The following is a 15,513-nucleotide window of genomic DNA, read 5'->3' on the forward strand; positions in this document are numbered from 1 at the left end:
GTGTGTGTGTGTGTGTGTGTGTGTGTGTGTGTGTGTGTTCGGTTAAATTTGAGATTAGCAGGCAGACTGAGACAGAACGATGGGAGCCAGTGGGACACAAAAGGCGGGGAATTGAGAGACAGATAGACACGAACAACCGAGCAGAACCACCATGTTGGAGGGTCTGTGTCTATCTGTTGCAGCACCAGCAGTGACAGCACTGCAAGTGGACTGCTGTGATAAAAGCGTCATTTGAGCTTAAAGGTTACTGCTGTGTTCTGCTTCATGTACTATTTTCTTTCCGAAAGCAAATACTTCAGTGCCGATGCCTTTGATAAAAGGTTGTTGGGAGGAAAAATGATGCCAGTGATGCCGTTTCTCGCAACATAACTGTAATTAAAATGTCAATTTTATCAACATAAATCAGCTACTCTTTCATCTAATCAGTTCAACCAAAGGCCAACCAAAGCATCTCAGCAAAACAAAGTCCTTTAATTACACGGCGGTGATCATCAGTTTAACAAATTCTCACACTCTATGCCTCTGTGTCCTTGTTTACACTTAGTAACAGTTTGTGTGATGATATTTAAATATTTTTTTTTAGGTTTAATTCTTTGATTTTGTATTTCTTTTATATTGATCTAACAACTTCAAAACAAAAAATAAAATCAAGATCTGCATTTTATAATTGTGCCATTTGTTAATGTTGAGACAAGATCTACCAATATTCTCCAAGTTAGAGTGCCTAGACCTATCATCCCATTGTTTTCAGTTATTTAATAATTCCAGTTATATTGCCAATGCATTAAATATTATCATAGGAAGCAATAAGAACTAGGACATGAGCAGACTTGACAATGCAACTCTTACTAGTGATGATGAATTAATGAAAAATGATCATAATAGCATAACCTACTTCCTACCACCATCACCAGTTTGTTCATCTGCAATGCATTAAAAGACAGCATAAAGAAATGCAGCGTTAGGTTTTTATAAGTTACACGATTGGCACCACGGTCCAACCAATGGAGCAAATGACCCAACCAACCACCCCCCCATTTTAAACACTGCAGAACTTTGCAGCGAGTCACATTATGTAGCTGGAGATTGCTTAGACCATTCAGGTCTGCAACGTGTGAAGGCATGAAGGAATCCTGCTGTAAATATCTGTTGCAGAGCATGACGGGGGTGAAAAGTGTGGACTGTGGGAGGGGATTGCAGCTATGCAATTTTTCAAACTTTTCTGATACTATAGCATATGTGACATAATCACAGCTAACACAGGCTGCCACATATATTTTAGAACATGCCAAAATATAAAATGGTCTGAACAATACATAAATGACACACAAAGAGCCACTGCCACAAAATTAATTGTTTTACCAGTGACGTGGCACTATTGTTATTTTCTTTAACACTGTGACAGTCTGCACTGATGAAAATTTACTCACCTCAACATTCTGTATGCTTGAAGTGACTAAAGTAGCAAAACAGCTGTCCCTTTATGCTAAACTGACCAGCTAATAATTGCTTTACCACACAAAGGCAATCACAGACAGTTTGAGTGCTAAACGTTTAGCCCTAAATGGTTACTATTGAAATTTGCACAACAGATATTGCATTTCTTAAAATAGTTAGCACAAACTGCAAGCCTAGTTTATTTTCTCAAAATGGATCGCTCATTCATCAAAAGCACCTGTTCATGTAGGTGAAAGTGTCAGTGTCAACAATATGATAGTCAAAAAGCTTCATCATGTTTTCATTGTGACAATTGATTCATTATGTTTTCCAATTAAAAAAATGTTTTAGCAGTGACATCACTTCAAAATACTCAAGATGGCGCTAGACACTATAGTCTAAACTTAAATAGGAAAACACTGCAGGAAAAACTTCTTTTTTTTATCATTGTCAAACACAGCATGCTTCATGGTTCTTTTTCCATGTGTTTATGTGTGTTGACATGTGTTGTTTCTGCAGTCGCAGCTCATACAGAACTGGCCAAGACATAAACAACTGCCCCACCTGCCAGAAGACAGCCTGCATCATTTACAGGTAACCGATACAAATCAATGAACTGACCGTATATTACATCCCAAGGACAGATAACTCAAAATTACCTGAAAGTTTTCATTTTAGCTTTTTAATTCTTCACTACGCATCTCTCTCCAGTGTCTCATTGCATTCCTATGACTAATTACGTTTTAATTTTCAGATACAGGAAAAAAGAAAGTTACGAGTTCACTAAAGTGCTACTCAATGAATGCAGCTTGCATTCATTTTTAATTAGAGGGAGATACTTTATCCAGAAAAACGAGTTTTGTGGATAAAGGCAAAATATGGAGGGATATAATAGATGCATCTTTCCATCTACAGCCACAAAATATGTAACTCAACTCTCAGCTAGCAAAGTAATATAATTATTCTATGTAATTTCTCAAGCTGCTCATTAACATCTTCTGTGTTTTGATATCCCTTCACCTCCAGCAAATCTTACATTTAATTCACATGTTTTTATAAAGAACATTATTCCATCTGTTCATCTTTGGGGCACTCTTGACACCAATATATTTACAGAACCACAGCAGGATTGAGACAAATGCACATAGTTTGCAATCAAAAGAACAATTTACTTGCAGGCCTGGATTCCCTTTACAGCATAAATTATCTTTGTGTTTTTACAAAGTTGCTTTATCTATTTTATTATGTGCCTAACCCTGTGGGCAAAGGCACGTGTCTGAGCACTTTGGCTTCTGTATTGTATTTGATTTTGTAAACCATTTACTTCAGGTCAGCACAGGTCGTTTTTCTTACATTTATTTTCCTTTTCCAAAATAGCTTCTTTATCTTTGATTTCCTTTCTCTGTTCTTACTTTTCTTTATTCATTTTGATCTTTAGTTGCACCAGAACCCTTTTCCCAATGAGTCATAATTAGCAATAGGGAGATGGACAGTTATATGATATGGATATATAATTAGAAATGCGAGCTACATTAGATAAAACATACTTGACCTTGGAGAATTTGTAAATGAATTACTTGGTGATAAAATAATGGTTTAATTAGCATTAAATCTAATTGAAACCATTAACTTCTCCAAGACAGCTACAGCTTAGGTTTCTTTTTTTCCCCCCCATCAAACATAAAAGTATATTTTGCTGGCTTAATTTCCTCAACCAAGACAGAACATTTAAGTATCAGAAAAACTAACCAACATCTTTCGAACATAAATTAGGACGTGACTGCACTTTAAATGACACATTTCACTGAAATGGAAAACGCACAAAAAGCTTTTGTATGCAAATTTAATCACAACTTCCAGAGGCATCTTCACAGACGGTGAAATGGTAATAAATTTGATAAAACCACATAAAAAGGTCAGGAAAACAGCTCTTAGGAAACTGCTAAATGCACTGAGCGCACAGTTGGTCCACTTAAGAGAATATTGAAAAAATAAATAAATATGACATAAGAAATTACTGCTTAAAAACACAACAAAATGTGGTTGTTATGTCTGCTTAGCTGATCGGTCTGTCTCAAAACTTCCACTATAAGTGTTGAACATATGTAGTATTAAGCAGGTGAGTTCCACTTCGCTTGTAGACACACAAATTTAAAGCATGTAAACGCTGATCAATTCAAGAAAGAGACAAGTCAGAACATATGAAAAATACTGCCGTATGCCCAATGATCATTTTTTCCTTGGTATTCATTATTATTGTGCTTTCTTCTTCAGAGAAAGAAACACGCCTCCTTATTTTAGAAAAGCGAAATGTGCAATTTCTTTGAGAAGACAGTAGCAGCTTTATTAAAGCTAGGGAATTCAGAGCAAAAAGGAAAGCACATAGCAGAATAAACCTGCAAGCAGAAAATAACTTGTGTTTGGGACATCCATCTATATGATTTGCATTGGGAAAAAATAGGGCTTTGACATGGACTAAAGGAGATCATTTACAGCTGTCAGTTCTTATGAATCTTTATGATGTGAGGAAAAAAAATGTTAGAAACAACCAATCTCACCGATAGCATAAATACACATGTAATATATACAAGCTCTTCTGCAAACCTACCAATCAAAGTTTTACTATCACTTTCTTCTTCCTCTTCAGCAGCAAAGTACTGCAGAAACATAAATTATGTATGATTGCCATACACCCGAAGCATAAACCTGTAACCAAACTGCTAAATATTTAAGAATTTCCCAGTATTCCTCAAGCAACACGATATTTAAGATTAGAATATTACATCAGACCAAAAAAAAAACCTGTCAATACACCAATATAAGCTTAATTAAATTTATGTTTAATACCCGTCTAAGTATTTTTTTTCCCCTAAATGTTCTCTAGAACTGACGAGCAAACCTCGATGAAAGGCATATTCTAATTTAATAAGTACGACTGTAAAGAAGGAAGACATGTTAGAGGTGTAACAATAAATCCACCTCACAAAATGAAACATTAGATAGTATAGTGTGACCGCTGTAAAGAGGAGATGCAACTTCAGCCAAATTTACTTAAGAACTAAAAATCCTCCGTTTACTTAAACATAATAAAGCTTTCATGAATCACAATGAATGTTTTAAATGATCTCTGTGCAGTGGAATGTAACTAATTTAGCAGGGGTCTGGTGGTGGTCATGGTGTCTATATCCTTAAAAAACACTCCAAAACAGCTCTTTAGTTTCGCACAAATGGAAACCATAGGTGTTTTTGCCCTGCAGGCTGACCCGGCTGCAGTAGGCCCTGCCCTATTGTACTCCAACCCTGGTTGCGTTTGGAATAAGCAGAGTTGGCGCCCCGAAAGTGGTCAGGGATGGTCAAATCAAATTACTTCCTGCTGAAGTTCCTGAGGCAGTCTCACAACTTCTCCTCCTGTTTGCCGATTGGCCCGGTCACAAATCCAGAGACAGTTCGAGTCAAGGGGAGAAAGTAAAGAACGTGCTGCAAGCAAGATTTATTTTTCAAGTGGCGCTGCACAGGAAGTCAATGGCCAGGCTACCGTCTCGCTATGAAGTCACGCAACATCAGCTCCTACATAACATGTACTTCTCTAGATGATCTAAAACATTCAAATGTTGAAATTTTGAATGAGGTTTTAACGTCGTGAGGACTGATTAAATGGACAAATTGACCCACTGCCAAAGCAGTTTTTTCAGGACAAAACAAGACTGATGATTTGGAAACCAGAAATGCCAATTAAAGGAGTATTATAATCATAAAGAACTAAAAGTTTGAGTTTTCCTCTTTTTCCTGTGTCAAAAGAAAGCATGACACCCTCCTCATTTTTAAAGAATCTAAAGAGTTTCTTAGTTTAGAGTCAAATAATCACAACAAGCTAAAGGACTAATGTTACAATTAGCATGATTTGTCAATTCCTTTTATGCAAGCATATGTTGTAGCAAAGGAACTGGCAGATCTTGACCAGTTTCATCCAGTTTACTATTTCTGTACAGCACTTGTGGAACACAGTGGGTTTCTAGAGGTTTTGTACTGCATAAGAATAAATGGTTTAATTTCTGAACAGCAAAACGACTCATGATATAGTGTGGCCAACTAAATGTTGGTCTGACGATGCACTTCCTGTACTGTGTGTGGTATATCATCCATGAATAGTATCTGTGTGTATTGGAAGTCTGGATATTGTAGATATCAATTTTTATAAAGACATCTCACTTCCTCTGTGCCCAGTAGAGCTTTAACTTCTTCTTCTACTAAATTATTCCTCCTTCCTAACTCAATCACTAAGTTCTGTTTAAGGTGAGCTTTTGCTTGTCCATATCTCTGTTAGCGCTTGTGCTCCTCGATTTATTTTGTTACCTATTCTGCAGTGGGTTTTGATTTTATTCACTTCACATTACCTGTGGTACACATCCCACAGCATCACTTTTCCTCATTACTTAGCTGTGGGACGACACACATACCGGTTACCGTACATGCTGTTCAGCAGAGCAGCGCGACTCTGCCTTTATGCTGAGTGTTTCTCAGAGGGTATTTGTGTTGTGGCATTCGGATATAGGAAGAGGGAAGGATGGTTAGTTGTATCTGCTCTCTCTGCCTCATCATGTGCCTCATTAACTCCAGATGCCAGGCCCCATTCAGCTCCACCCCTTTAATCCGGCTCAACACACAGCCGCCCACACACAAACACCGTCGCCAAAATGGAGCTGGAAGCTCATAGACTACTACATTATGACCTGCAGCAATGGACACATCAGAGAAAGAGCGTGCGAGAGAGAGACCGGCGAGGGGAGGGGGAATGAGAGCATAGAAAAAGAAGGCCAAGAGGGTCTGCTTTGAACACTTCTGAAGAGCAAAGAAGTTCCTCCCTTACTCCGTCCTTAAGCTCCTCCATTGTGCAAATGTCCCCCTCTTCTCTTTTTGCAGTCCCCCTTTTCATTCTCCTCCCACTCTCACCTCACCAGTCTGTGATCTACTGGTGCATGAAGTGCAGAAGAATACTCTGGACGTGAAATGAGTGCTGAGTTAAGACCTGCACACGGGTGTGTGCAGAAGGTGCATACATCCTTATGTTAAAGGCACCGTATGATTTCAAATACAATTTGCAACCCCTTTTAGCGCACCGTCAGCATTTTGACGCCATATTTTCAACTCACAAAGGCTCTCTCTTACTTTGCTGTTTTACGTCTCTCAATATCTCTTATTTAATCTTTTTCATTATTCCACAGTTTAACTACAAAATAATTTTCTGAGAAATAAATTCAGCTTGAATACACCAAATCCTCAAAATGTAACCTTTTCTTTTTTTTTTCCTTCTTTTCTCCTCCTTCCTTTCCCATTTTCTCCGTCTCCCTCCTCCAGCGTGGAGCATGATTTCCGACAGCAGGAGGGACGCTTCCAAGGGGTGATTGAAGCCCTCGAGGGTGAATACGATGTGCCTGCCCCAACTCAGACCAAGCCCACGCCAGCTCCATTGTCGTCCAGCCGCCCAAGCACCAAGGCACGTGTCAAGAAACTGCGCAAGAAGTGTTTCTGGTGGCTCTAAGAGTCATGGAAATCACAAACATCTTTCTGGGCAGCAGGTGTATAAGGGAACTGGTTATATATATATAAATATATATGTGAACCAAAATATTCTGCTGCAGAGGAAAGCAACTTTTTTCATATGGATGTGCTGAGAGTTTTATCAGATTCAGACTGAAATGTTCTTTCCAACAGTTTCCATGTAAATTGATTTTTTTTCCCTCCACAGCTGCTCATCCTAAGGCCTGACAGAGTCTAATGGTAACAATGCAGATGAATAAACAGAGATGGAAAGGAAACTAGATTGCAATAGCCACGGAGATTTTTCCTCAGCCACAGAGGATGACTGCTTGGGATAGTAATAAAAGGACTTCATGGGATAATTTCTCAACTACTAACTTGCAATTAGAGTAAGGATGCTGTTTTTGAAACCAAAGCCGTAGAGGATAATTAAGAAAGACATGGGCACCTCTGACATCAAACGGCTCGACTGGCCGACTGAACGCACGGACAGACCAATGGGCTGTCGCAGCAATAAGCAGAAGACTTGACGTTAATCCAAGGAATTAAACCGCCTGGAATATTCATTTGGAAGTTCTGAAATGTGAATGTAGCAACACTTGAATCACTGGAGGCATGTCGTCGAACGCGAGCCGACGACCCATCTGGAAACGGAGCGCTTGCTCAGTGGATCAACAGCATAATGGAAAATGCACCCAGAATACATTAAGAGACAATGTGATAGGTAGTTGTTGAAAGACTGACTGACAAGTCTGTGTCAGATAATAAAAAAAAAAAAAAAATCTGTCAACACTGGCTGACAGAGTGATTGATTCTCTCTCTCTCTTATTTCTCATCCAAAATGGAAATTTGTTCTGTAAACTCAATTTCTTTTCCAAGGAGTTTCACAAACTGTGCATACAAATCCTTGCACAGAAACGGGTTCGTGAGCACCGACTTACACCTCCAACAAACCACACAGGAAATAACTTCCCCACATGTGCATGCATAAAGTCCATATTTATTCCACTTCCGATCCACACCATCAATCACTTTGCTTTTAAAACCTAGCCAGCATTAATAATGTAGAGCCGTATCATTATTTATTTAATTGGAGCCAATTTGCTGCCATTGATTTAAGATTAAGAGTCAAATTAAATGTCGAGGTCTGAATTTTCCTGAATTGCTTAACTTGCACAAAAGGAGTATCTGTTTATGCATTGAAATGTTTCTCAAAATTTATAAAAGTTTGTAGGTGGTTAAAATTTCCATGTTAAATATGGAGGTTGTTGTTCTTTTTTTCGTTTTTTTTTTTGGAGTTTATGACACTCAGTAATGTCACAATCTACCTAGGAAGAAACACATACAGTAGTAAAATCCTCAAAAGCTCTGTGTTGTTTTATCCTCTGTCACGAATGTAAAAACAGGGCTAATTTTTATTTTTTATTTTTTGTCTTACACTCAGACACATAATTTGTACCACGCTTGCTCCCCAGCCGTTGAGGGCATAATCACTAATCTTACAAAGGCCTACTTCAGCATCCTGTGGCTGACAAGTTGCCACCAATTAGAATCCCGGATGACAGCACACTTACTAATTATCCAATCTATATCCAGAACGCCCTGTCATAGCATTTTTATAATCTGTAACTTCAGTGCGTGAACTCCAGCAAAGCCCTTTCCTCTGATCTTCCACTTGTTTGTCCAATAAAAACATGTATTTTGAACAGAAGATGCTGTGACCATGCTTTGTGTTTCAGAATGACCATGAATGTTACACCTCAAATAGAGGAAAGGAGGTTTTTTTTTTCTTTTTGTTTGTTTTTTTTTTTCAGGTAAACATTCAGACAAAACAATAAGAAGCCATCCTTCATTAATATATGTAGAGACCATTTATAATTAACAATCTACACCATTCCATATAATAACCATATAATAACATCAGTATTATATGCTTTTCTAGTCTACAATGTCTAGAGTTCTGACTTTATTTGTTAAACTATTACAACAAAGTTCATAATACAGTCATGAAAGACAGTGCAGGCTTCTGACATAAAACCGATGGACGGATGACATATTTAGACAACGGATATGGAGAAATATACAGATTTCACTTCTTTTTTTTTAATTCCACTGTTTCCTGTTTCTTCCAGACTGTGTAGGAACCTTGTATCTCGGTAGAAAGGGATAATGGTATGTACTTACAATCAGGGCGTGCTCTCGGCCCATCGTGATCACGGTTCGGTTGATTATCCGCAGCAGAGACTCCACTATGTCCTGGATATGTTTAAACGTTTCTCCCTGGTTTAAACAGATGATAAAACAAAAAAAGGGGGGGAAAAAAAGAATAAGGCCAGGAAAATATAGAAGAAAATAAACCAAAGTGAACAAAAAAAGAAAACAACTAAAAAACACACAGAGAATGAACACTAAAAAACAATGAGTGACTTTAACTCTGAAAACATTTCAAATTTAACTTGTCAACTTTTCAAATTATATTTCATTCAACACTCTTATCAGACTAGGGCTCCTGATAAATAAGCCACTGTGAACTGACTCTATGAATAACTTTCCCATTCACATCGTAGAACTTTATCCAGTAAGAAGATTTGTCTGTGTGAGTTTTCAGAGAATGCAACCAGGATCACAGAATCAAATGCACAAGGTACATAAAATGTGTGGGGTGGGGGGCATTTTCCAAAAATCTCAATAATATGTGTCAGAGCTACATGAAAAATCCTCATGACGGCTGCACAGATGCATTCTGCATACCAACTATGGCAGTGTTGTTGTGAGCCGTCTTCAACCTGTTGTCAGCGGGAGATTCTGCTATCAGCATATTTGTCAGATCAGGGCGACGTACAAGGATCACAAAGTCATGCACCACCAAACTTATGCAGCAGATGCAGCTGCTCTCTTTGCTCTTCATGTCAGACTCAATTCATGATCCCATCTTCCCAGTTCATCTTATAGTCAATAAACCTAAGTGACTCCCTCTCAGGTTGGGAGGGTCAACTTCACCTCGCTCCATTTTGTGCTGACACTCTTTAGCTGTCAGACCTAGTAAACATATGTAGATGAAGTACTGAGAGGGGTTTGTAGAATTTCACTTTGACTTTTGTCGCCACTGCTGGAGCCAATACTTGTTTAAAATTAGTTGGTATGTGCTCCCATTTTCACTCCGTGGTTTCCACTAAGTTAGAACCCTAATGCTACTTTTCAGGCTTTATTCACGAAGCTGCTTGAATCTCAAATAAAACAATAAAGAAGATGATGGTTATTTTTTTTATTGTTATTTGGAAACCTAAAAGTAATTTTGCTTTCAAATGAGCCTTAACAGAACATTTACATCAATATGAAGGTAGGAACAGCAAAAGACTTTTGAATTTCATGCATGTGGATTTTCTGCACACGTCGCTTTCCTTTTCACTGTATTTTTAATCCCTTTGAACCAACTTTCCTGTTACATTTCTTTAACTTCCTCTGCCCAGAGGGAAACATTTCCCATGAGAAACCTTAGCCACATGCATTTCTATCTTTCTGAGGAGATAACTTATTTATGGTAAGAGGGTGCCTGTCGGTTTAAGTAAATACACTACAGGTTAAAATATAAGTAGGAAAGAACATAAAATAATCTTTAGAGATATCAAATGTTATTTAAGCGCATTTCTTGCATATGCAGTGTACACCTTCAAAATTTGTTTTAGTAAATATTATTACTGAACTATTTTTTTATTACTGTAAAATGACAGATTGCTTGTGACACTTTATTTAAAGGACTAACATGACACTGCATTATACTGCCGCTGCCACGTACGGTGAATTTGGGATGTTGTGCAGATTTAGTTTTCTAGTGGGAACTAGACTTCTTATGGTCTTTCATACAACAATGTTTTTTTCCACTGTTCGGTTACATGACTTGTAGATCTGTGGGAATATTCCGCTTTTCTTGGTAGCTTTGGGCTTTTCGTCTTCTTCTGAGGTTGTCGTTCTCTCTGCCTGGTCTATTAGGTTTCTGTGTCTTGACAGATTTGCATTGTGTCACACTAGTTCCTTTGAAAGATAGATTAATAGTCTCTCTGTGAGATGCTCTAAACCTGGGATGTTGTTTTGCAATCTATGCTTAGAGTATCTCTGCAATTTTATCACCATCTTGTCCGGTCTGTTCCCCGGTCTTAATGATGTGGTTTGTTCACAAACGTTTTTTTTAAGAAACTATGAGATGTTCACAGTACAGCTGTATTTGTGCCCAGATTCAGTTAAACATAGGTAGGCTCTGTTTAGTAATTAGGTTACTTCTTTAGGCTATTGGTTGACTGGACGTTGCAGTAAAGGTGGCTGCAACTGTTGGGCGAAATTTCAGATCTTGTAAAAAACGCATCTAAAAGAAAAAGTCTAATTTCTCTTCGAAATGTTTTCTTTTTGTGATATATGGAGTAATATGCTGCTTGAGTAATGCTATTTAAAGGAGATTTTGCACTTGAAGTAACATCCTAAGACAATGAAACACATCAGTGAAAGCAAAAATGTATCTTCTATATGCAAATATAGCTCAGTTCAGCCACTGCTGAAGGGATTTGTGCAGCTGTGTTTGTGAATGCCTTTAAGGATAGCTTCACCATAAGACTTGTTTTACTATTCATAGACTCCACAAACAAAATCTGCCCTCAGGCATAATGTCTTTTCTATTTCAGTTTATATTAGTTGAAGATATGGCCTAGGTATTTTTATATTTTTTTATTTTGACACTATAGGTGCATTAATCCTTGCATGAGTTGGTCAATAACACATGGAAAAGAGAGGATTCGGAAATAAGAGACATAGACAAAAAAAAACATCTGTTTACTTTTCTGTAATATATTTGTACATGTGTGCCAGAATGCCGGCAGAATATTTGAAGCGCCTGACGAGAATTAGGTAGATATGATTAAACTACATTGAAAGCACTGACTCACTGCCCAGGGGCGTGGGCAAGATAAACAACTGTGTGTGTGTGTGTGTGTGTGTGTGTGTGTGTGTGTGTGTGTGTTGTCCTGCACGCGCACACACGTTCGGAAGAGCTGAGGAGCAGCTGTTATGTCTAAATAAATCAGTAAATCTTTCTGGCTCACTGTAGGTATTCTGGCTTATTGGAAAGACTTTCTCTAACATTAGCCAGAGAGCTGGAAGAGCACTGAGAGATAAAATGCTTCCTATCATTTTTAAATCTGTTGGCCCCACAGCAACATGGAGAAAACAAAAACAACAAAATTAAATTATTACACTAAATCCTGGAATTAGTCATGTTTGGGTTGACTAAATGACACACATTTATGAAACAATACACATGATGCACTCAATTTGGATAAAGCTTTCTGAGATGCCAAGTCCTCGTCAGTGCCTTGGTGAAATGCAAAATAAGCCATGTGTTTATCATAAACGTAATTCATATGGATGAAAAACAATTCTGTATTTTGTTTGGTTTACTAAGGTTGTTCATTTTCCTAAGTGTGCACAGACATTCAACGCTTATATAAATATCGGTAATTTAACGAGGAATGTAACTGAATTTGTGCAATAGGTCCTTTTACTATTAAGTATAATAATGTTGCATTTCATTCAAAAGGACTTTTCAAGACTCAAAAAATACCAACAAAAAATGCAGATAAGTGCTAATAGAAGCAAAAAATGGAAGTGAAGTCAACTAAGTCTACTACGCTAGAAAAACTAAAATACATAGAACAGCTAAGTTAATAATCAGCCTGTTGTATTTTTTAAAAATCTGTCTAAGAAGTAAAGAACAGAGTATAAACAAAAAGGTGCTAAAGAAGGAGCCCTGGTGAATGTCAGTATACTGACCAGTGAAAGTGTTTTACATCACAGCCACATCCAGTCACAAATATTCACATATTTATACATCAACATGCAGGTTTGTAGGCAGCTTTGGGATAGGTGTCATCGATATGTGAAAGGAGGAAGCTGGAATTGAACCTTCAACCTTCCGATTGCAAGACACTCCCAAAGTTCCTGCAGGTTCTCGTTGGTGGCTTGATAGAGCTTAGAGGCTAACAGTAAGAAGATTGACCAAATATTCTCCAAAATGACCAAAAGCTTGCATCAAAAAAGGAAGCTACTCCAAAACATGTACTTTACAAAGCACTGTAAAAGCTGCTCAAACTCAACTCTGCTGCTGTTCTTGCCCACTCTCCAAGCAGCACTAGTTATTCTCTAACAAGACAATTGTTTTTAGGTTTGTGGTTAAAAAACCCCCCCAGAAAGCTTTGCTAAGCCGTGTTTGTTTTCCTCTGTCAGTTTCCTTTGTTTTGTTTTCTTTTTTTTTTTCCCCGACGCACATGCTAGCAATTAGCAAACCCAAGCAAAAGTGACACAAGCATCTGTCTTTCAAATAATTTTTTGCTTGTTTTTGTTTTTCTCTCTGGATATCTGTGCGGTTTGAGGACATTTGCAGTGTGACGATTTAATCAGGTACCACCCAAAGTGAGAAACAATGAACTGTGAGAAACAAAGAAAATGAGGGGCAATCTCTCTGCTTGTGTTTATTCTCACATTTCTACCTGTTTTTTCCAACCCATGTTTTTTTTTATTTATTTATTTTTTATTCCAAATTCTGTTCACTAACAGCATGTGCATAGATTGTCTATTTAGACAGAAAAGACAAATGGACAGAGACATTTATACTGACTTGTCACCGACAGGCCATTTTCATCTTCACTTCACAACTTTGCACCTCTTTTTTGTACTTTCCTGCAATTTTTGCTTTTTATAGTCACATCCAAGATATCATCATCAACTGCCCTTATTTATGAATCTCATCAAATTAACTCCACTCCAGTTCATTTATTACGTTTGCTCTCTTGATGCGTCTCTTCTCTTGACTCATGCTTCATTAGCACATTCCAACAAATAGAGCCAAAAAAAACCATATCCTCACTTCAAAGTCTAGGCAGGCTGTCAGCCACTTGCACAGGCAATTAAAGAGCCCCTCATTGAGATGCTGGTGATGTATTTGTTTTGCATGGAAGTCTGCCTGTATGTTTATTTGAAGGTGTTCAGTTCAAGAGCTGACTTTGATTTGTCTCAAAATATCACATGCAAACATTTGCGAGACCGAATGATTTAATTGGTCAAGGCCAGCCGAAGTCTTCTTCCTGCACAACTAGTTGAAAAAAAACAACAAAAAAACCCCAGACAGAACTGGCACAGAGAATATACATGTAAAAGTGAAATCGATCCACTGGTAAAAAAGGATGATGTGACAAATATCACAGAAACATCCAAATACCAGATAATATTTGCTAATATGTGAGTTTAAGGTTAAATCAGGAACACAGAGACACAGTTTGATCCTCTGCTATGTTCACTGATCTGCCTTTACGGTCAGCAGATAGAGGGGCTTTAATAACTGTGGCTGACAGCACACTTTTTTAATCTTATTTCTCATCTATTATTAAATTTAGGTCAGGACCACATACACTTTGGCTTTATTGCTGGTTGCTGTTGTGTAACCTGAGCACATCTCAAGTGACCGTTTAGGATGTTTGTACTCACTGACAACTAAAGGAAAACCAGGAGGGACTTTGGTTTTCTCCAAACGGTTTCTCCAGAGACTCGTAGTATAAGCAACAGGACCAAACGCTTCCTGGCTGAGAGATTTTTATCTCTGCAGTTTAGCTGCATCTTTACTCTGCCAAGTTTTCAAACGGCTTTATGTTCGGAGCTGCCTAGTCCTGCTATGAGTGTCCGTTTCACAAACAAATTGTCCGCTGTGTAACTTACGGCATTCTTTCTGCTGAGGACTTCCAGGATGTTGTTTAGAAGCTCCAAACTGTTTCTCCTCTCGTCGTGAGGGCCATCAGCCATGCTGGCCAGTGCACCACTCAGCTCCCGCAGCATCATGGGTAACAACACGTCCCGGCATTCTGCGAGAACACAAGCGCAAACGTTCAATGACGATTTTGCAATAAGCCAACAACTTGTGCGACACAAGTTCTCTGTTACTGGAGACAGATGGCAAAGGAGAATATTTAAAGGCAGAAACACAAGGCTGCATCTAAGCTGATTTCTCTCAGCAAAACTTTTCAAATACACAAAGCCATCATTTACATTCATTGCTGCTGCACCTGCAGAGGAAGGTGAAACCATAGTGGCATGAATAATGATGCCACTGGACTCTGAAGAGGAACATCAAATCTACCTCCAGACTCCACAATGGAGCTGTATCAATCAAAAGTATTAATGGTTCAATTCATGTCACAGTGGACATGAATTGCTCCTTTGTCAAATCCAAAGTCAACACATTAATCTCAATTGTCTAACAGGGTTTTCTTTCCTTGTCTCTTGGATTAATAACAGTTTTCACTCCTTCAGAGCAGAGGCACCACTTTGTTACTGTGCTCCCTGTTTTACTGGTTTTACTGTTTAGAAAAGTAGAAACAAGTGAGCAAGTAAAACAACAATTCAATGATTTTCATTTGAAGAATTGTGTCGTTTTTTTTTTTAAATTACAAATTCAGTGCGAGAAGGTATTGTCCATCATTAGAGAACATGATTAGTAATACA

General features: G+C 38.1%; 2 protein-coding genes across 2 annotated transcripts in view; one reads left to right on the forward strand and one right to left on the reverse strand.

Annotated features, from left to right (window-relative positions):
* insyn2b (inhibitory synaptic factor family member 2B) overlaps positions 1-8,686 on the forward strand; it is a 12,304-nt gene extending 3,618 nt beyond the window's left edge. The window contains exons 2-3 of the mRNA XM_007565796.2: positions 1,957-2,031; positions 6,793-8,686. Coding sequence (XP_007565858.1) covers positions 1,957-2,031; positions 6,793-6,976 — 259 coding nt within the window. The 3' untranslated portion in view covers positions 6,977-8,686. The remainder of the gene's footprint in view (positions 1-1,956; positions 2,032-6,792) is intronic.
* Positions 1-15,513, reverse strand: part of dock2 (dedicator of cytokinesis 2) — a 110,048-nt gene that overhangs the window by 54,752 nt on the left and 39,783 nt on the right. The window contains exons 25-26 of the mRNA XM_007565798.2: positions 14,731-14,873; positions 9,160-9,255 (exon numbers count right to left, since the gene is read on the reverse strand). Of these exons, the coding sequence (XP_007565860.1) occupies positions 9,160-9,255; positions 14,731-14,873 (239 nt within the window). The remainder of the gene's footprint in view (positions 1-9,159; positions 9,256-14,730; positions 14,874-15,513) is intronic.

The sequence above is a fragment of the Poecilia formosa genome, unplaced genomic scaffold (assembly GCF_000485575.1).
Source record: "Poecilia formosa unplaced genomic scaffold, Poecilia_formosa-5.1.2 Scaffold183, whole genome shotgun sequence".
Lineage (NCBI taxonomy): Eukaryota > Metazoa > Chordata > Actinopteri > Cyprinodontiformes > Poeciliidae > Poecilia > Poecilia formosa.